At 40.6% G+C, this 20832-nt stretch overlaps 3 protein-coding genes across 5 annotated transcripts in view; 1 reads left to right on the top strand and 2 right to left on the bottom strand.

The window, feature by feature from the left end:
* The window catches only part of HnRNP-K (Heterogeneous nuclear ribonucleoprotein K), a 104648-nt gene extending 90234 nt beyond the window's left edge, over nt 1-14414 (bottom strand). For all 3 annotated transcript variants that reach the window (XM_069138239.1, XM_046637113.2, XM_069138236.1), the window contains exon 1: nt 14280-14414. The gene's annotated coding sequence lies outside the window, so the exon portion shown is untranslated. The remainder of the gene's footprint in view (nt 1-14279) is intronic.
* A 92-nt stretch (nt 14415-14506) lies between these two features.
* LOC124224896 (coiled-coil domain-containing protein 186-like) lies at nt 14507-15838 on the top strand. The gene is made up of 3 exons (XM_046637132.2): nt 14507-14848; nt 15110-15543; nt 15673-15838. The coding sequence occupies exons 1-3, from the start codon at nt 14758-14760 to the stop codon at nt 15772-15774; spliced, it is 627 nt and encodes a 208-aa protein (XP_046493088.1). The 5' UTR covers nt 14507-14757; the 3' UTR covers nt 15775-15838.
* A 175-nt stretch (nt 15839-16013) lies between these two features.
* Nucleotides 16014-20245, bottom strand: LOC124224897 (polyamine-modulated factor 1). Its single transcript, XM_046637133.2, has 3 exons — nt 20035-20245; nt 16847-17053; nt 16014-16599 (listed from the first exon to the last, which is right to left on the bottom strand). Exons 1-3 carry the CDS (start codon nt 20136-20138, stop codon nt 16335-16337), a joined length of 576 nt encoding a protein of 191 aa, XP_046493089.1. The 5' UTR covers nt 20139-20245; the 3' UTR covers nt 16014-16334.
* Between the last annotated feature and the right edge of the window lie 587 nt (nt 20246-20832).

Here is a 20832-nt window from a genome sequence, read left to right on the forward strand (position 1 = left end):
GATTACATAAGACTGTACACGGCAATTAACCAAAACCGAAAAAACTTGCTCTCACTAGCGAGTAATTCAGCTTGCAGAGTGTGATAATTGATTGCGAAAAATTGGAAATTATATCGTACAAAGTGAATAGAAAAGATTGATAAAATTATCGACGAAGATCAGCGGAAAAACCGGAGCGATAATCATATTCTCATCTCCCGAACCGAGGTTTAATTTATCGCAAGGACAAAAATGATGGAAAAGATTTTGTGTCGAGGACGAAATCGTGAGAGAAGAAATTTATAGAGACTAGACCGAGAGCAACAAAAGCGAAAGTATAAACACCTGATTTCACGTATTATTATACTCTTTACAACCACGATTACAGGCGTATAAATATTACACCGTGTTGTACCTTAAAACGAAGCTTAGAATTAGGTACAGACTAGGCATCTTACATTTCCGATGCTTCGGAAGGATTTAAGCTTATACATTATATATTCCTTATGGAGGAGTTCCTTACACATTATATATATGTATATATATATTCACAACGTGATACAGACGCGAGGCATCACGCTTCAGGCGATGGTTAAAATGCCAAGTTTACAACCGCGGTTGGGTAAGTCCGAAATTCCAATCGATTCCGCGATCGGAGTTACAAGATCCTCTCGTTAAACGAGCCACGAAGATTACAACATCGTCGCATGATCGGAATCCGAACGCTGCAATATAGTACATGACTGTATAAGGCTTACTTTTTTGCCGCGATGTTTGAGTGTTTCTTACAATTTTATAAATGTTCAATTATACGTTTCAAGTATGAATTACCGAGTTATACGGTTTACGTTCGCATTAATAAGTTTCCAAAGTTGCGTCAAGGTGACGAACTTCGATCTCATCGTTCCCGCACGAGTGTAATAAGCAGGTATTGTTGGTTAACTTTTTTTTTTTTCATCCAAGGTAGATATTCTATTTGTATAATATCTTCTTTTTTTTTCTTCGAATCGAAAACCGTAAAAGTATAATAATATAAGCGGAATATTACGCACGTAGAGGATATCCTCAAGCCTCGAGGAAAAAAGTCGCGGTTATCTACATCGAGAGAGGAAATGACCGAGCGTGAAGGTGAAATATTTATCATACCCGAAGCAACAAAAAACAAACAAAAAAAAAAAAATGAACAAAAAAAACAAGGAGCGATAAAAATTCGATTCCACAGCGATACTGCCTGCACATACCGGCGCAAAATAGAATAAAATAAACTAATTCCAAGAATAACCGTCGATTTTTTAACACTTTCGAAAACGTGCGTATAACCGTTGACGTTGCTAAAGTAAGCACAGAGTTTGGGAGAACGAAACGCGATACGACGCGCAATCGATACGGTATAATTTCGGAAAATGTCCTCAATATCGTGAGAACCTGGCTGTCGGCGCCGTTTTATCACCACGTAACCCAAGTTTTTGATTTTAATGGAGGCAAATCGTAGTTCTTTTGGTTTCAAATTACTCCTGTCACATAAATTAATTAAACATTATCGATAATACGTTCCTGGTTGAACTAGTTTGATTTGTTTTCTCCACCACACGACGTATTGCAAAGCGACAATCCCAACAATAATATTATAAATAATTGTCAATTAACGATATTAATAAAGATGCACCGTAATCGACGAAGAATCGTTAAATTAAAACCAATGTCAGGGGCAAGGCCGTGCATCCATCCTTTACGTCTAACGAATAACGTTACCAGACTGACGCCTACATTCGCACCATATTGGTCGGTTGATATTTCAACGTACGTATCTATACGCGTTAAAATCACACATTGGGTATACGTGCAATACACACACAAATGCCACCTGTTTGCGGGAAAGGTGGATGACTTCGAAATCGTATTCAAACCAGAAACGTCGCGAGTCTTCCTCGATCCGAGTATATAACACACGTGGGTTTCTTTACCCAATTGACCAACTGACCAGACAGCCGAGCAGTCTCTGTTATACGCGTTTAAACTTGTAGGAGAGAGGAAAAAGGAAGAAACGCTACTCGGTAATATGGCGGCAATAAAAAATTGCCATTTTCTTCTTTTCCTTTTTCTCTTTTGTTTCACTTCTCTCGGTTTTCTTCACCCCTTTTCTTCTCTCTCACTCTCTTTTAAAACCGCATACGTTCAACTTCGCATAAAACAACTTATGCTAAAGCGCAGAACGAGAATCATATAACGATTGCATAAAACATGAAGGTTGTAATACAAACCAGCTTTGGGATTGTTTCAGGTATTACGATACGTCGAAACAGTTAATGCACCGCCGAAGATTATAAATCAACGAAAACGGAAACAACCTGCAGCGACGGTGACAAAGAAAATCATCGCTGGAGTGAAAAATCGTTCAATCTTTCCATCTAACCTTTTATCATAATACGACAAATCGATTCGTGCATTTGTACTTAATTATCGATAAGACAAAACTTGGCAAATTTAAACTATCCCCCGTACAGGCAAACAATGTTTACACACTTTCTAAAATAGAATGATACTACAACGGTGATAAAGCGAATATTTACGAGCCAGGTGAAACATTTTTACGAGTTTTTACCCAATTCGTTGATAATAATATACAAATTGGCGTGTCTGTGTTATTCGTATTATGATAGCGTAAGCTAAATTTGTTTATGGAGCATGGAATTCGTTTCTTACTTCGGTGCTAACAATTAATTCAATGTCTTTTTGAATCGCTTATCTATTATAGAACTTGGCATGTATATGAAAATGAAAAAAAAAAAAATCTCGAACCTTTATCGTACAATGTATCATAAGATTGAATAATTTTCTCGTATTATTTCCTCTCGCCAACATCGTATCTGTTTTCAAGGATACGCGTTTGTACACGAGGTAGGTTTATACCCATTGCTGAAAGCAGGAGCGATTGCGATTGCGATGCTGGGTGCGTCGAAGCGATATAAGGTGAAGGTAGACAGGCAGGCAGGCAGGCGGGCAGGCAGGTAGGTAGGTAGGTTATGATAGGTATGGGTATCTGGTATGTGTACGCGTCAAGAATTTCCAAGGAATGATCTTACTGCAGGCGCGTAAAAGAGGAGGCGAGGTGCCGGCGACGCGCAAACCAGCTGTCGCAATTAATCCTAGATAGAGAGTCTGCATTCCGGCTTGCAACGACGCCGTAAAAGTACACGTACCTATAATAGGTATATTAAACTAGGCTCGTACACCTGCGCCGTATCTTATCCCAAGGACCAACGTAAGACCGAGTTACAGGATGAGGTCGAAGAAGAGAGAAGAAGAATTAGGAAAAAAGAGGCTAGGAAAACATTGCAAGTCAAAAGGTGGAAAATGCGGCGGGTGGGTGGATGGTACGATATACGGTTGCGTGAATTCTGTGTATCGACACGTAACGAACATCGTAAAAAATGCGACCTACGTCTCGTATCGTCTTGTTCAAGCAAGCGAGAAAACAACGACCTTGTCCCGCAACGTATCAACTGCGAGATCGTGCTATACCTACTCCCATGATTATTCCATGGAGTTCGTGCCTGAGCGGAATTTATACCGACCTTCGGATCCAAACTCATTTGAATGTACTCAACTTCTACAGGTATTCGCAATGATTATACAGGGTGGCCACTCAATTCCGCTCACGGAATTCCCTGACATTTCCCGGTTTTCCCTGACTAAAATCATTATTTTTCCCTAACATTTTGATGCACAATTTATGCAGAAATCACTAAAAACTATAGTAACCTAGGTAAAGTATGGCCAAATATATTAAAGTTATAAAAGTTTTTAAAAGTTGTTCATTCCGTTCATTATGATTTTTGAAAGTTGACAAAAAATGAAAATTTCCATTTGCTTGGTCTTGTTAAGTATATATTTAAGAAGGGGCTCCAAGAAGCGAAATATTTTTAGAGCTATTATTTGAACATTTATGCTGTTTGCAATGAAAATCGAGGTTCGAAGAATTATGACTAATTAACGAATGTGTAACTTTTTGAAAAATAAACTTAAAATTTTTTTTCCAACGGGACATTTTTCTTTTAAGCGTTAAGAATACGCTACAATTTATCCAAATTTTTAAATTGATATTTAATACAGCAAAAGCAACTATTTTATGCGGTGTACTGTCTAGACGCGGCGCGTCTATGCCGTAACAGTTGCGCAGAGCCCTATGTTCAGCGTTAAATTAAAATTACTAATACTGAAGTTAGAATTCCGGGTGCTTGTACTTTTTTATTGGAAATTTCTTCCTCTTTAAGAATCTTTTTAAAATTTTCGCTAGCGCTTTTACTTTTTGAGTTATTGCCAAAAACCTGAGGCTTCGTTTTTTCTAGACTATTAGGCGTCGGTGAACTTGCGTCTCCACACGCAGTGACGGCCATAGATAAATCAAACCGATGTCTGCTCGTACTACTGAATTCCTGTGACAATCAACAACTAAGCTTATAATCGTCAATAAGAAGAGAAGAAAAATTGTGACGATGCGTTGATAGCATCTCAATTTTATGGACAAAGCTTTTGAAATCCGTGAGTTCTATAAAAAGTCCCTGACCAACCAAAAAATTCCCTGACATTTCCCTGACTATTCCCTGACATACAAAATTCCCTGACATTTCCCGGTTTTCCCGGTTTTCCAGACGGGTGGCCACCCTGTTATAAATACACGTAAGGAAAAAAAAGATGCGTTGTAGGTGGAAAAACAAAAGAAGACGAAAGAAACGATCAAGTCAAGACAGCATTGCGGTATGTAATTTTGCTTCTGCACTTTCAAATCTGAAACTTCAACGATTCGACACAAGCTGGTGGAAAGATTCGAGTTGAAGGAAACGCGTTATACATAATATATGTATGATACATGCATACAAAGATTCCCTGTGAGATATATGACAAACCATGCGAGAAATAAGATAAATTATCAAGACGTGCTGCATGGATTTGTGTCAAACGTGACAAATCACCGAATCGCATCTTCCCATGCAAAAGCGGTGAATAACTTCGAAGCCCTGCTTTCGAATACCGCGGCTTGTCCCGAATCTTGCCGGGGAGGCATGAGGACGAAGTCGGTAAGGTTACCGTAACTATGCATGTTTAGGAAGAATCGCCAATTCGCACCTCTGCGACATTCCGAAATTTAGTAAACCATTAGCGAAACAAAATATGCGCTCATTCTGAAAAGCCAAACCCCTTGAAAACATCCTAAAATTTTTCAATAATGATTTTCTTCCCTCGTGTATCGTTGCGTTAAAGTTACCGACTTCAGCCTCGTGAGGATGAACGTGTTACACCCTCAGGGTGCATCGTAACTATATAATACGTTATACGATAATTACAAACTACGCGCGTGGATCTAATGGATGACGAGATAGGAATTTCAAAAAAAAAAAAAAAGAAAAAAGAAACAGACAAAAAAAATTGATATAACCATACTTCAAGATCAATATCTACCCTAGCCATCATTTATACTTGTACATACGAGCACTAAAACCGGGCAAAAGTGTCGAGGAAAATTTATACGCGTGTAAAATTCAGAAACTGATTGTTTTTCTTCTTCCAAAGTATGCAGATACACGAATCAAATATCCAAAAATATTAATTTGCTACATCGGAATAGCGAAAGAATTTTTAACGAGTAACAAAAATCAATTCATATCAGGATAATCGAGATACAAGAATAATTTTCCATCAAAAAATTCAATTATAGACGATCTTGTGCTTGTATGTGCCTACTTGCTAATGAGCATACTTTAATATTATCATTCGATATATGAAAGAACCGTTAACGACGACGAGTTGTTTTCGCCGTTCTCCGTCAACAGAATGTTATATTACACGCGTAGTTTATTAATTTTCAAATGTTCCGGTAACTATGGGCGCGGTTTTAAAAATCTACCGCATATAACGCCAGGCGAGTATCTATACTATAGTACTATATCACGCTTAGTGTAGACAATGTAAATAATTGACATCGCGTAGCGAGATGGGTACATGTGGAAACTTAAACTTCAGCGTGCCACTTGCGTACGCGAATGAGGTCGTATGCCTGCCCGATACACGGCACATTCACACAACCTACGTCATAGGTAAATACCAAAAAAAGATACGTGATGATATATGCCTGCAGGTTACCACGTGTAATACCGCGACGATACGCGTTCGTAACCTCAAGTCAATCGAGAAACTCGTAAATATGTAACAATATGTGTAACCGAATTTTGGAAAACTACGTATGCAGGTACCCACATAGAAATCGATGTGAGAAACGTTCGAGGACGACGACGGAATGTGCAGAAGAGTTTACACGCAACGAGATTGCTCTTCCTTATCTTTTAAGCAATCAATCCGGTCCCCCCCTCACCTACTTACCTACACCCGTATGTACATACATTGTACATGCACATACACGTGCCTATATGTGTACATATTTATATACTTTATATAGAGATATGAGAACAGTTTGAAAGGCCTGTAGAGCGGGCGTGGGCATTTACGGTTCAAGTTTCACGCCAAGAAAAATCCTGTTCATTTAAAAATTCGTGGGAGAACCGGAACTCGTGTAGTATTGCATAAAACGCGACTTGTTTCGTGTAACAATAAATCATGTTACGTCGATTTAATTTTTACCTAGTCGAAAAATTGACACGTATAATAAACCATGAATTGTAGAAAAATATCCGTGTCAAAATGACTTGTATCGGAGTTTTGATTGTTATTAATCGAACATAGAAACAATGCGTACGTACATAACGTATTTCGGATGCGCGCGCGCGCACAAGAAACACTTGGGAAAGAATAAGAACACTAAAATTGTATGTAATCTATACGAATTCTGTTAATGAAGTAGAATTAACAACGGAAATAATGAGTGCGGAAAGAGGAAAAGAAAATTTGTACAAAGCGTACCTACTAAATATTGCGAGAGAAACATTCGCAGCAAAGCAAGCGTATAAAATAGCAGCAGCTGTCGTAAGAGTAACCCACATTTTATGCAAATCTTGAAGCAGCATGTTACCATCCACGTGGCAATGCCTTGCTCGTTGAATAAAGAACGAGGATCACACCCACCGTCACAACGTATACGTTTAACAGATACTGTGCACCTGCAGCTTCTGCAAATATTTCTCTACGTATGTATATATGTATAAGTACATATACACGCTGAAACTACGTTGCAGGTTGACGTTCGAAGGCATTTAACACTTCGCAAAATAAAGCTAATATGTACCTATACGCAAAAATATCGCAAGCGTGTTAGTCGCTTTTATTTTTCATCCGATTCGGTAAAATTTAAAAATAATATTCAGTCTTTCGAAGATTAATAAAATTCACAGACAGTGTCGATAGTGGCAATGAAAACTTGACGAGAGGAAGTCGGCAAAGGAAAAAAAAAAAAAGAGAAAATAGTGCAACGCAAGGGATAATTTTGGAATCCTATACCACCGCGAATAAATATTAATAAAATTGGACATTCTTCGAAGTGAGATTTAGTGTCTACGATACTAATGCCTGCGTTAAATTGCTCATAAGAAAAAAATAAAATAAAGTTCTACGACCGTTACACGTACAAACATCCACATTATACGTGAACCTATTTCGCCTGCAACACGCAGTCGTATACGTGAAAAATACTAACAATAAGAAGTTTATACGATGAACCCGATTCCTTGCATCGAGACGTAAATCGATTTCCTACCAATTCTCGAGGGTCAATTCAACCCTTGAGAGAGACCATGTCCGCTGCCAGTCACGCAGTTAATGTGACGCGGGCCCTCTATAAGGTTGTAAATGGATAACTTTATACGAGCAAATGACGATGACGAGAAAAATGATCAAATGTAGGATCATTCGGCACGTTAAAGTGTCGGTGCGGCTCATTCGATTCGAGAGCGAGAGATTCCTGCATGCGTAAATTTATCAAGTTGAAGTTAGTAACGCTGTCGCAACAATTCACACCGAGGTTAAATTCGTTACATCGCAATATTGGAATTATTTTGCGAATTCGGTGAACCGTGTAATGTGGCAAAAAACATACATTTAAAAATCTTTGTTCCTCTAAAGTCACGGCGGAAAGAAGAGAACGATCATTTTTTCCCCCTAATATTTCGTCACGATAACGTCGGTGTGACTTCGGGTGCATGCCGAGATTCCAAGGCATCAAAAACGGCGCACGGTGTCCTCGTCGAGTTTCTCTAGCTAATGTTTACAGTCGCGGGGACAAGTTGAAAAGTTTTGTGATGGCAACCGCGTCGCCGGGAACGGTAACCTCGGCAACGGTTTGTTGTGCGCCCTCGAAAAGCACCCTCCTCTCCCAGCAGAAGCTAGCAAGCAGTCCAAGGGTTGACTCTCCTCTCACTCCCTCACACTCGCTAATAACCACAAACACACACGCGCGAATAATACACGAATAAAAAGCCGAGGCTCGCACGTTGTTAACAGAGTGAATATATTCACATGCGTACATATGTGGCATGCATTATGTAGCGTAGAAAACATGCGGCAGTATCGTCAACCCGCAAATTAACCCGCGGTGCATTTAATTCTGCACATACATACACATGTATATACACGCGTACGTGTTATATTCACAGAATGTTCACTCGTCGTATAAATGGTTAAAAGTACTATTGGTTTATTTAATTTTTCACATTTTCGCCAGCAACTCGACCCAATTCTCTGACCATATAACTTCGTTCAAGTTCGTTTGACCAATAATCAACACGAATCGATGATTATCAACGAGCCAATCAAAGGGACGTAATATTGTTACGGTGCAAGCGTGATATCGATGATACGACTATCGCAACAAGGCGTGTAGTGCGTAAGCCGATGTGTAACAAGGTACCCTTTATACGGTCTGCAGGGGGGTTGAATTTAAAAAAAAAGCTGAAACAAAAGGCGATTAAACGTGCCGAAGTCAGGCCGGCGACATTAGACCGATGACCCATCAACGATATTGGCACCATTAGCATCAAATTATTATAGAATTTTACTCAGCGCGTCGCACTTCCGCCTCTCCCTCCCTCCCAACCACCTTCCATTGTCAGTTCGCGTTAGACCACATCATCGGTGATATCTGACAATCGTGTCCACTTACCGACCCGACACGCGTCTACCTCGCGTGAAAATAGAAACCCGGTTATACGGCCGAACGGAAAAGCAGATACGAAAATATGATACGAGTGTGTTCGAAATTGCAGGACATTTCATTGCCTGTTTATAATATGGCAGAAGGAAGATGATTGCGAATGGAATTGTGTTCAATTCCAGTTTCACGAAAATGGCTATCGCACACTTGTACCTACCCGGGTCTATCAATGCCAGCAGCTTCGTTCGCGGTAGATTGAAACATATAATCCACCCTTTACATGAGTACGCACGCAACTCGCTGGGTAGCTTGAATAATTGAAATGGATTTCAATCATTACGAGAATAAGGGGTGAAGAAGTGAAATCGGTAACGTAGGAAACTTCCAGTATCCCCGAGTTTGTACGAACAGCAGCTGTCCCTTGTTATTTTCAACAGCCGTAAAGTAGTGTCAAATATTCAATTTATCTTTACCAATTGACAGTCAGGTTCTTGGTTTTCTCTCAGATAATTCCTCGTTCGTTTTAGCCATGAAATACGGCTCACTCGTAACGTGTAAGGGAATTTTTGAAATAATAATTAACCAGGAAATCGGCAAAAGCTTTCGCATCCGGATGAACAAATTACCCGCGAGTGTAATTATAAACGTTTTTATGAAGCTACTGATAAAAATTTACATATTTTTAATGTTAAACGTACGATATAGAAGCGCTAAGAGTTTATCGTAAATACAAATATCGAGTACCTAATCGTAAAACCTATCGAGTAAAAAATTAACAAACTATTTTGTTTAAAAAGAATAAATACCACTTATCATTGATTATTCAAGAAATCTCGACGATCCATTATATATAAACATATTTTCTTATCCTCCCTGAAGCGTAAATTCTAAACTCAGTTGCGAGTGTTCCGTCATCGCTAATTACGAAGTAATTGTAAGTTCATCTATTAAACACCTACATATACGGATAGAATGTTTATCCGTCAATTAACGTGCTCGCATTACCAAATAAATGCATAACATGAACGATGCAAAACTCATGCAACATATAACGGAGATAAACAATTTATATAATTGAAAACGAGGAACGAGAACTGCGTGGAAAGCTCAAGTTGAACAGGGTGGCTGGCTGTACCTGCGTGTCTACTAATTGCTTGCGAAAGTCTATAACGTTGTTACGAAATGCTACGCGCACTTCTTTATCTGACGCACGTGCGCAGCCTGGCAGGTATAACAGATACGAAAATTCGCAGGTAACCATAATAATTAATAGTCAAGGTGAAGAAGGAGAAAAAAAAAAATAAAGAAAAAAAAAGATACAGAGCCGAAGCGAGACGGATAATTAATATATAACACGCGGAGAGCAGCAACCCGTTTGGTAATAAATTCCACATAACATGCGAACTTGTTTCTTACACACAGTTATGCACTTTCATTTATTATCATTTTATATTAAATGTACACACACACACACACACACACACACACACATATATATATATATATATATATATATATATATATATATATATATATATATATATATATATATATATATATATATTTTACCCTTTAGGTGTAATTACAGTGCAAATTAATTGCAAAACCACCAAGTAAACGCAGAATTGGATATTCACGAGCAACATTCATCTTTAGCTTTTCTTTTCATTTTAAATTCTTTTTACTAAAAATAAGCTATACATAATATATACGGTGTTCGAGTTTATTTTTCGAGTGTGAACAACGCTTAACGATTCCTCGAAAAAATGCGAATAGATAATAGCGTGCAATTCGATTAAATTTATACATCGACAATTCTGTAACAATTCTCGAACGCTTTTTAATTCTATGTAGATCTCTGTGTGGGCGAAATGTCGAATGAATTAGTTACGTAGGCTGTAGCTCATTAAGAATGTAAGTCAAGGTGAGTCGATAATTGATTAATCGAAAGAACGAAGGAGAAAAAAGAAGGAACGTAAAGATACGCATTGCGTTCCGTCAGAGTCAATATGATCATATAATAATCAATCATCTTCGGATTGCTGCAACATATCGAAGAGAGAGCAATATTTAATTTCGTAGTATGACGTTATACCTGCTCAAGAACTAACTCAACAAACTATTAGCCGCTAATCTTTTCAATACGACAATCATCGTGCACAATTTTTACTTTTTACGTATTTATTTTAAAATGAATCTCATCGTCTTCGTTCCAGCTATATACTAAAAGTTTTATAAAAAACATAACCGGAGTCAAAGATACCGGATATTCAATTAATTAATGTATAACCAGTCAGATCGAAGGAGCCATATTTTTCTGCATAATTCATAACCGTAAGCAACAATATATATGACAAACGTTTATAATTGTTCCGGCTATAGATAAATTGGAATTCCAGTTATAAAATTTGGGTGAAATATTTTTTGTTGTACATGCGAAAATAAGTATCCCGAATGCACGCGTTTAAAGATTCGTCCCGGTATAAACATAATTACTCGACGGATAGAAGACTTTTGAAAAAAAAAAGAGGTTCGGTATTTTTTGTCACCGGTTTTTTGCACCCAAGTTGTTAATAACGAACAACTTATTCAAGACGCAACATCTCCGCTGTGATCATATACCACTCGACAGATGACGGAATTGCGTTGAAATTGTTCATCCACGACATTTAGCTGCATGTGTATAATTTTAATATTCACGCGTTGCGGGATAACGAAATTCTATGAACGACGGTGTAAAAAAATTGTCAATAATTTTTGCACGCCGCCCGTGAAATTACTCGTACTTAACCGCAGGCCACGGAGGTAAGATTCTAAGCGTGTATTCCCGCATATCAGTGTACCTGAAGCCACACACCGGCGCACCAGCAGCCAACTTACGACTGGGCCTGAATGAAAGGAAAAGTCGTTCCGTGTCCTCGACCCTGGCGCAAAGATTCCACTTGCGACTAGCGATCGGGATTGATAAAGAGTATCGAGAGTCACGTGACTTTGTACTCTCCAATTCCCTTTCACACGAGCAACGAGACAAAGACTCCGTACTCCAAGTTCGCCACTCTTGAACCAGGGCTGCTCAACCTCCGACGAATTTGGGCTTGTTTCCTCGGGGCAGAAATTGTCTTCGAAAATTGGAATATTATTCAACGTGGTGGCCAGTAAAACAGTCAAGAAAACTCCCCAACTTTTCCTGACCGAATTCAGACTTCTTCCCTGACTAAAATGCTAAGTAATAGCGCCAATAAAAGTAACTAATTAACAGAGCTATGAATTGATCGGTATTTAAAAATATGGTCACAATCTATTTAATGGTGACGGAAAGTAATTTTATTCTGTAATTGAGTGCAGAAATATTTTTGTAATATTACTTTGTCACATAAACTACGGCGATTATTTTCTGACTTATTTTTACCCCAACCAATTGAAAAATTCCGACTTTTTCCTAGTTTTCAGATTTTCCCTGATGAGTGGGCGCCATGTTTAACACGGAAATTTTATGATAACCAACCGGATATCCTTCGTCGTACGAATAAATCTGCAAGTTCTTGTTCTCCGTTACATTTATTCCGGGGTAACGCGTCAAGAGCGGGTCAAAAGATCCTTACATGCCTGTTATTGATGTATGGTATTGTTCTTCGCATTGACACATATTATTGCACGCATGCGGCTGCTGTATGTGAGAAAGAGAGAGAGAGAGTGAGCCAGCGGAATTCTTGCGCGTGTACAGAAATATTTTCGAGTGCAGGGAAGAGCTGTGGCGGAACGTGAGAAAGGTGTGATGTTCATAATTGAAATTTCCATTGAGACGGGGTCGTTCCAGCCTACCCAAAGTCTCGAGGATTCGTCCAATATTACGAACCTCGAGCGCCGCGGACAAGAAAGCCAGCTACGAAAGCGTCGCGTAGAATTTCTTATCAGCAGTGATAAGTTATAAATATTGCCGAGCCCACGACCCGGTCGAGACTGAGAAAAACACACGTATATACAAAAACGTCGATTAGCACAAATTTGAGATACACAGATCGCTGTTGATCGTAAACAAAATCGGCGGTATGACCGCGTGAAGAAAAATGAGACGCGACTTGTCGAAGAGTCTGGATAATTCACCGAGTCGCACATGATGCCTGCAGTGATAACGCGTGTGTTAGGTCACGTGATGGATACATAGTTCGGATAAAGTCCGAGGGAACCATTTGTACAAATAAAAGCCTACCGGAATAGACTGGCCGAAACGAAATCTACTTGTCTTTGAGTTATTGATTGCAGAATCGAATTCCCAATTAATTCTGACCACAGTCCGGACCGGCGGCGCGATTATTGTTTAAACAATTTCCGAACAAGTTTCGAAGGCGTGATGATAAAACGCACCACGGTGAGCAAAACACCTGCCCAGGCAGAGGTAGAATTTACGTTCCGCGTCGATGCCCATCGATCAAAACGCGTGTACAAGACGCAGACTTTACGCCGAAACTATCGAATGCGGTTTAGAGAGGTGTGGAGAAAAAAAGATCGACCCGGGTTTCGGAGCCTTGAGAAAACGGGCGTGACGCAATGACGATGCTCGAGGTCTACGAACGAGCATAATGCATAAATTCCATTAAACAGAGGGTGACGGGGAGAAAAATTAACGAATGAATGAAAAAATCATTAGCAGGCGGAATTCGATCGGCAGGTTGAAGGTGGGTGCGATAGACTTTTCTCCGGGCCTTCGTGAAGCAGAATATCGAGCAGAGAATATTTTCTCCAAGTAACGAAACACGCCGCCTGCAGCTGATAACACGATGAGTAATGATTCGGGCCGAGCAAACGGGGCGACGAGCTTCTTGTACAGGCTACAAAAAGTTGAACCGGCCATTGTTGTTTGGTGTGCACGAACAGAATCGTCATTCGAAATTCAAACGCATTCCGATCACCAAATTTCGTCTAGCTCGTGACTCGGGCCGGTGAGTGGGATGAACTTGATCCTGACGTAATTCGTCGTGACAAATGAAAAGCGACAGGACCAGGCGAGGAATCTGTGACGAGGCGATAACGCGAGCAGGATTTCGTGGTTGGCTTGACCACGCGCACGAAAGAGGGCTAACTACGCGCCAGCCGAATCTAACCCCAAACATCCTCGATTTACCCGGGTTTTAACGGGGTTTCGACGAACGGCGTGCGCTCGCAAATCGAACGAGAGTAATTTTTAACATAGTTTAATATTTACCTTGCGCTTGGACAGCCGGGGAATCAATAAACCGGATCAATTTTTCACTCACACACGAACGTCGGCAATCTTGGCACAATGGCGAGCCGCAAATGCGGCACGAAACTCGAGCTCCTGGTGTCGACATCTACCGAGCGGCGCCTCAACCTTCGTGGGTATTTCGTGGGGCGAACGAAGCGAGCCTCTCATTGGCTGACGCTCACCCCGCTCTGGCAAATCAGCTTAGCTTGACCGCGAAAAATATTACGATACTCGAGGCAACGGTTCTCCGCAATAATTCGCTTGGCACGCACAAATCGATCGACGAGTGTACTTAGATGATTATTTACCCGCCGAGCGCGCTCGAACGGTTTCGATAAACCGAGGCCTTTCCTGGAATTGAACCCCGAGAGCCCTCGTCGCGAGGCTTGGTCGTCAGGAGTGAGAATAAACGCAGCCTTGACGCCAGTCGCATCCCTTGGGCCATCTGCCGGTGACAATGGATAATGAAGCGCTCACCGACTCGTATGAAAATATTTCGGGGGAATTGAAAAATCGTATGGAAATTCTCAAGAGGAAATGTGTCACAGGTATTAGATATCGTACCGCAGTTGGGGTAAAACAATAATCTTCGCAGATCTACGGGATGAATGAGATGTGTCGCAAAAATTTTCTAAGATTTGTTGTATTTCTATTTTCATAAATACCCAGCTATAATCTCTCGAAAAATGCTTCACCTCACACTGCTTCTTGTTATTGCACAATTCTAGTCGTTGAAAGAACGTGCTTGCCGTAGATATTTAAGTCTTATTGTAGAACGGAAATAAAAGAACACGATTCTGTGTGTGCAGAGCAGGAAAAGTTGTCGAGAAAAGTGCTGGTGATATCCCGGCTTGAAAAAGATATGATCGAAACAGAAGACGAATTATCGCGGTATAAATCGAACACAGAAAAAACTCAGGAGAAATGGAAAAACGTGGAAGTCGAGGTGGATAAATTGAAATGGATGCAGGAGAAGGCGTCGATAGTTCTGGACAGTAACCGTAAAATGAATGAGATTCAATCAAAGACGGTGGAAGGTATCAGGCGGAACTACACGAACTTAACTAGGTCTGCTTTCAAGACTGTTCGACAGGAAACTGCGAGGGAAATGATAAATAACGAGATAAACAATCTGGCCGATAGTAAGAAGAAACTTGAGAGCAAGCTGCGCTTGCTTCGCGAGGCCAATGATGAAAATATAAATAGTTTTGCTAAAGCCAGCATGGAGTTGGCGAGAGCAAAAGTAAATCATCAGGCCCTATACATCTGCGTATTATTTACAGTTCTGCACAATTATTGATATGTATAATTTATAACAATACAATGCATCCCCAGTCTCCTGATGATGGAAATAATTTCTCAACATTTACAGGAACGAGCTGTTACAGTTACTCGCCTTCAACAGAAGCTCCAGGAATCAGAAACCTGCAAATTGAACGCAGTGAAGAAATTAAATACTTTAAAGTCTCTATAGATTTAGTAAAGAATGTGCAGAACAGTTGAATAGAGTATCATTTGTGTCCGTTGCAAAAGTTGTCGTTTAACAAATCATAATAAAGAACATTTGTCACATAAATTACACTGCTTTTTGGTATGTATCATTATCATTACGTACAGATAATTTTTTTAATTCAAATTCATCACAGAAATTCGCCTTAATAAACGAAACTTGACTGCCGCAGCGTAGAAAAATATTTATACACGATACGTGGCTTAGTTGAAATTGTTTTTTTTTTATTGAATTGAATCAACGTCATAATATACATATTTACATTTAGAATCAGTCAAATTCCCCTTCAGAATGGGAAACAAAACAAAACAGACAACTAATTTAATTGGTCCCTAATTATGCGTTTGAAATAAACGCTCAAAGTAAACAAATGTTAAATTCATCCCTGTTTAAAGTGTGACAATTAAAGCTAGTTTTAAAAACTTTGAATTTTCATGAGCCAAACGACTCTCTATGTACAATTCCATACATCGTTTATTCACTCATTGGCAAACAAGAAGCAAATAACGAATATCTTCACGGCTTTAAGCACTCATCTTCTTAATATCACCTTCAAGATGCCGAGCCGCCCTTTCAAATTCAGATCGTACATATTTATGCTGCTCTAACAAACAATCCGCTTTTGCGTTGACTGTACTGGCAGCTTTTCTGCCTCTGGAAACTTGCTGCGCCAGCTTCTTGTTCTCTGCCTCCATCGTCGTCACATACTCTTCAAGTTTTTCCGAGTGTTGTTTGATTTTCTCCGCATCCAAAGATCGCAAATGCTCCATTACATTCCCAGGGGGTCTCCTAAATTATTAAAAGGTGCTAATTAGAGCAATTTCGAATTCACTAAAAAAATATATGCTGTTTAGTTTAGTCTCACGAGTGTAACAGTAACAATAGATCCACGTTCTTTACAGTCATTCATAGAGTTCTTCTCCAATCATTTTCTTGCTTACTTCAGATGCTGTATCAACCTCCATCAAATTAATGCATGTTCATCATGCCCTGTGGGATTGAAAATGCATCTTAATACCGAAGTAAAAATTCATACCATGCTACGTGGTCACGCGGAGTGTCAGTTTCGTCAATTATTCGCTTCAGGATGTTGAATTTCTCGATCAAATCGTCCTCCGCGATAAATTCATCTATACGAGTAACCATGTTCTCGTACAATGTGTCTACCATCAAAGTGTACAGCTGGTGAGACAGTTTTCGTTTTTGTTTCAAAACGGTCCAGCTATTCCAGAATTCATCTGCGCTGGAAGAAGCAAATCGTGAAATAGTACGTATACCTCAATCTTGACGAATAGCTGAAAAACAAACTACCCAAAAATAATGTAGTAGTACTGTATGAATTCTATTGATATCAAGGAACACTTAACCGGATCGGAGATTTACGGAAAATTTGGTAAATCGCTAAGGAAGCGTATTATAAAAAATGACGGTCCATGGCACGAGGGAAAAAGAAATTCAAAGAAATTACTGATTGTACGGCTAAATGTTTAGACTTGCGGCACTTCCACGAACTGATTCATGGACACCCATCGGACACGCTTGTTACGAGTAGACGCGTGTGCTGCGTGAGAGTATAAAGTGCACAGGTTGGGCGTTTTGTAACATTAGATGGCTGGAATGCCTATCTGCTCGGCGTTCCGCTAAACAAATTACATCATGCATCATTGCAGGTCCATAGAACAAATAACCGCCGGTATAGATCTGAAGCACCTTTAAATTCTCTGCGTAAGAAGAACGAACTGTTTGATTATACCTAATTCGTCAGTGTTGCAAAAATTAGCAAATTCGCGAATATTAATCGGCGGTGAGATTGTCTTTAAATTGAAAAAGGAATTGTCGGTGAATTCGTGCAAGCATCCGCATCGCAAAAAGACGGAAATCGCAACGTTTGTCCCTCGCAGACGGCGTAGTTCGTACAACTTTAGAGAGCCTTGGCTTACATTCTGGGACTGAGCACGAATAGTGGGGAAGAGATTATTCAATGTTGGTCATCAAAGGACACAATATGCCGGTGGGCAAGCTCGACGTACGAATAGCGTATAATTGAATAAATGCTAAAAGTGCCCGTGTGTTGCGGAGTGGGTATCTACCCACCGATGGAAACGCGCCGATCCATTATAACCACGTTACGGAAGACGTTTCGCGGTGTTGCGCAACGGCCGGCTTCCCCGTCGCTTTTTCATCTCTCCTTTTTTTCCCCCCATTATTCCCTTCGTTCCGATGACAATATCAACGATCCGGGCGGCACGCGAAACTTTCGAGCGTTGGAGAATCAGCTCGTGATAGAATTCGTCAGAACTCCGAGCCCGCACATCTTCGGAGGATTTTAGCCGAGACAAAAGGAGGCGATCACAAAACAGCCGACGAACCGCCCGACGTTCGACCTTCGAATCGCCGAGCGGGTATTCGCCAGGTCAAAAAGAGAGACGGCGCAGTAATTTCCGCAATTTTGGAAGGACACGCGATGCGAAGAGCGTTCGAAAGCCGTAAACCGTGTCCCACCGTTAAAACGGTCGGAAGCCCTGAGCGGTAATTACGACACGCCTCGAGAATTTCGAGCGGTGAAACAAATTCCGTAAGTATCGACAAGCGGGCCGTTCCTTGGCTGCGAAATTGGAGTCATCCCAATTGCCGGGATTGAATTAATACAACCACGTGGCGAACAACGAGCAGTGATGCGAAATTGTTATGTTCCCGGGCTATCAGGAAGGGGAAAATACGAAGCCGGTCGGCAAACGGCTCAACCGACGCGTTGAATAATCGGTCGAAAAATTCTCGGTATACCATTCTCGGGTTGAACCACTGCGTCGTCCGCATCTGACCTACTCTATAGACGTGAATGTAGGTATAAGCCGTAGCGCCAGACGTCCACAACGAGAGGGGAACCAGGCGCTAGTTCGGGCGGCGTAACTTTATCGCATGGGATCGAATTTTTCTTTGTCCGAAATGCGAACAAAGAGGGGACCCACGCGGCTCCTCGGAGGCTGGGTCGCAGGATGGGACGAAGGCCCGCTGGCGTGCCAACCAGTTTTTGAATTTCACGGAATAACGCTCGGAACTCGGAGAGTGAGAGAGAGAGAAAGAGAGTGAGCTTTGCACGGGCAATTAAACACAGATTTATGCAAATTATCGACAGTCGCACGATGTGTTTCGATCTCTACTTCGTGCCGTTCTTCTTCTCCCTCTCGGCAATGAGATTCTTCGGTGTTGCAACGAGCACCGCAATCAGGCCGGGACGGGTGCAATCTGAATCTAAAACGACAAATTTGCACCAATCCTGACCGAACAGCACGTGTCGTATATCATCTCTTTCCTGTTGCTTTTTTTTCACACACGTTGACGAAAATTTTCCGCAAATATTGGGTGATCAAAACGGATTGAGAAAGAGATCAACTGGCGATTTACTCTATCTGTAGTCAGGTGCTGACCGCGAGTGTTTGTTCAACTATCGGCATTGTTTGGCCATTTGGTAAAATATTCAAGTACAACGCAACTGGGGGGTCTGAACGTAACGAAATATACACACATGAATATGCATGCGCGCAAACACAATCGATAATTCGTATTAGACGATTGTTCGAGTAGAAAAGAGAAAAAATTGTAGAATTGTTCGAGTTTAAAAAAAAAGAAAGAAAAATTGGATCAGAATTTTTGAAGAAAGAAAAATGAGGGACAGATGTTGTGTAAACACCACGTATATAAGCGAGAAGGCAGAAATATCTGTTACTCGCTGAATATGGTTATTTTTGATTAATCAATTGGGCTGTTTTCTAACACCGTGCACGTGAGAGGCAATTTACGAGATAGAAGAACGTTGGACCGATCGAGGATCGAGACGAAGCGAAACCAACGAGCCGAGAGCGAGGGTAACGGATTATACCTGGTTTCTCAGGATTCGTCAACGTTGAAGGCGGCGGATCGTCGGCAACTGTTAGTTAATAAATAGACAGTTATTCCGTGAGTCGGGTAGGCCACGTGAACGGGTTACGACGATACATTAGTATGCAAGACGCGGAGGCCAATGACATCGAGTGACACCGTCCGTGATTCAAGATCTCAGATTCAATATTCATTATTCAATATTCGAGGGACAAGATTTACGGATCCGTGTTTCTCTTATTCGCCGGATCGAGATGCCCGATAACGGCTGCCTGAGTTATTACGGACAAATGCCGTCGAAGCGTCAAGCGTGTGATGGGAAGCGAAGAAAAGCGATTTCCTTACCTCACGGACTCCGCGATGTCACGGAATATTCTCGAAATCGCTGCCCGGAAGAGCAGCAAGTCCTTAGGGCAGTTCGCCGCCGTAATAGAACCCTCCTCGACCATTCTGCGCGTAAACTGGTCGAAATACAAACTGCAACTGGAACGAACCGGACTCTGCCGAACGCCGGCAGCGAATCTTTTGTTGACAACAAAAGCACGTTATAACGGTTCGCCGCCGAAACAGTTGCGGCAGCCGTTGGCGCCCTCTGGGTTGTGAAGTTGGCGCTGATTGTCAGCTCCGTTGAACGCGGCGAATGAACGCAGCCCTCGAAATTTGAATGATGCTAGACGCGGGGAATATTTGAACATTCACAGTTTGCTATCACTGTAATATTATCGTATTGCGAGATACTTACATTTCAGGCTATACATGCAAAGAATAAAAACATATTATCTGCTTTGTCAATTTATATCTAGCGTTTAATGTTCTACCTAATTGATAAGCTACTCTGGTGAGAATTACGTAACTTGGAGCTGCAAGTTCTTTTATTTGAAAATTGTTTATTTTCTAACGAATATTTCAGATTTAAAACCGAAGTCTCGCTCTTTGCTTTTCTCGTTTCTAGGCTTGTTAAACATTAATACGCACTGAAATTTTGTTTGATAGTTACAATAGTAACTGAGAGATGATAATTATTATCGAAGATTGGATTTTTATTCGACATGCTTCTATCGCCAGAAATTTTACTAAATCCAGAAAAATTTCACTGTTTAGTGTAAATGCATTTCTTTTTTCATTCTTTAACTTGAAAACTTT

The sequence above is a fragment of the Neodiprion pinetum genome, chromosome 1, assembly GCF_021155775.2.
Source record: "Neodiprion pinetum isolate iyNeoPine1 chromosome 1, iyNeoPine1.2, whole genome shotgun sequence".
NCBI classification, from domain to species: Eukaryota; Metazoa; Arthropoda; class Insecta; order Hymenoptera; family Diprionidae; genus Neodiprion; species Neodiprion pinetum.

Excerpts from the sequence above, each read along its gene's own strand:
- LOC124224896 (XM_046637132.2), top strand. The coding sequence starts at position 14,758 with ATGGATAATGAAGCGCTCACCGACTCGTATGAAAATATTTCGGGGGAA. Across the intron at positions 14,849-15,109 it reads CAAGAGGAAATGTGTCACAG|AGCAGGAAAAGTTGTCGAGA; the intron begins GTATTAGATATC and ends CTGTGTGTGCAG. Across the intron at positions 15,544-15,672 it reads TGGAGTTGGCGAGAGCAAAA|GAACGAGCTGTTACAGTTAC; the intron begins GTAAATCATCAG and ends CAACATTTACAG.
- LOC124224897 (XM_046637133.2), bottom strand. The coding sequence starts at position 20,138 with ATGGTCGAGGAGGGTTCTATTACGGCGGCGAACTGCCCTAAGGACTTG. Across the intron at positions 17,054-20,034 it reads GACATCGCGGAGTCCGTGAG|CGCAGATGAATTCTGGAATA; the intron begins GTAAGGAAATCG and ends TGCTTCTTCCAG. Across the intron at positions 16,600-16,846 it reads CCGCGTGACCACGTAGCATG|GAGACCCCCTGGGAATGTAA; the intron begins GTATGAATTTTT and ends TTAATAATTTAG.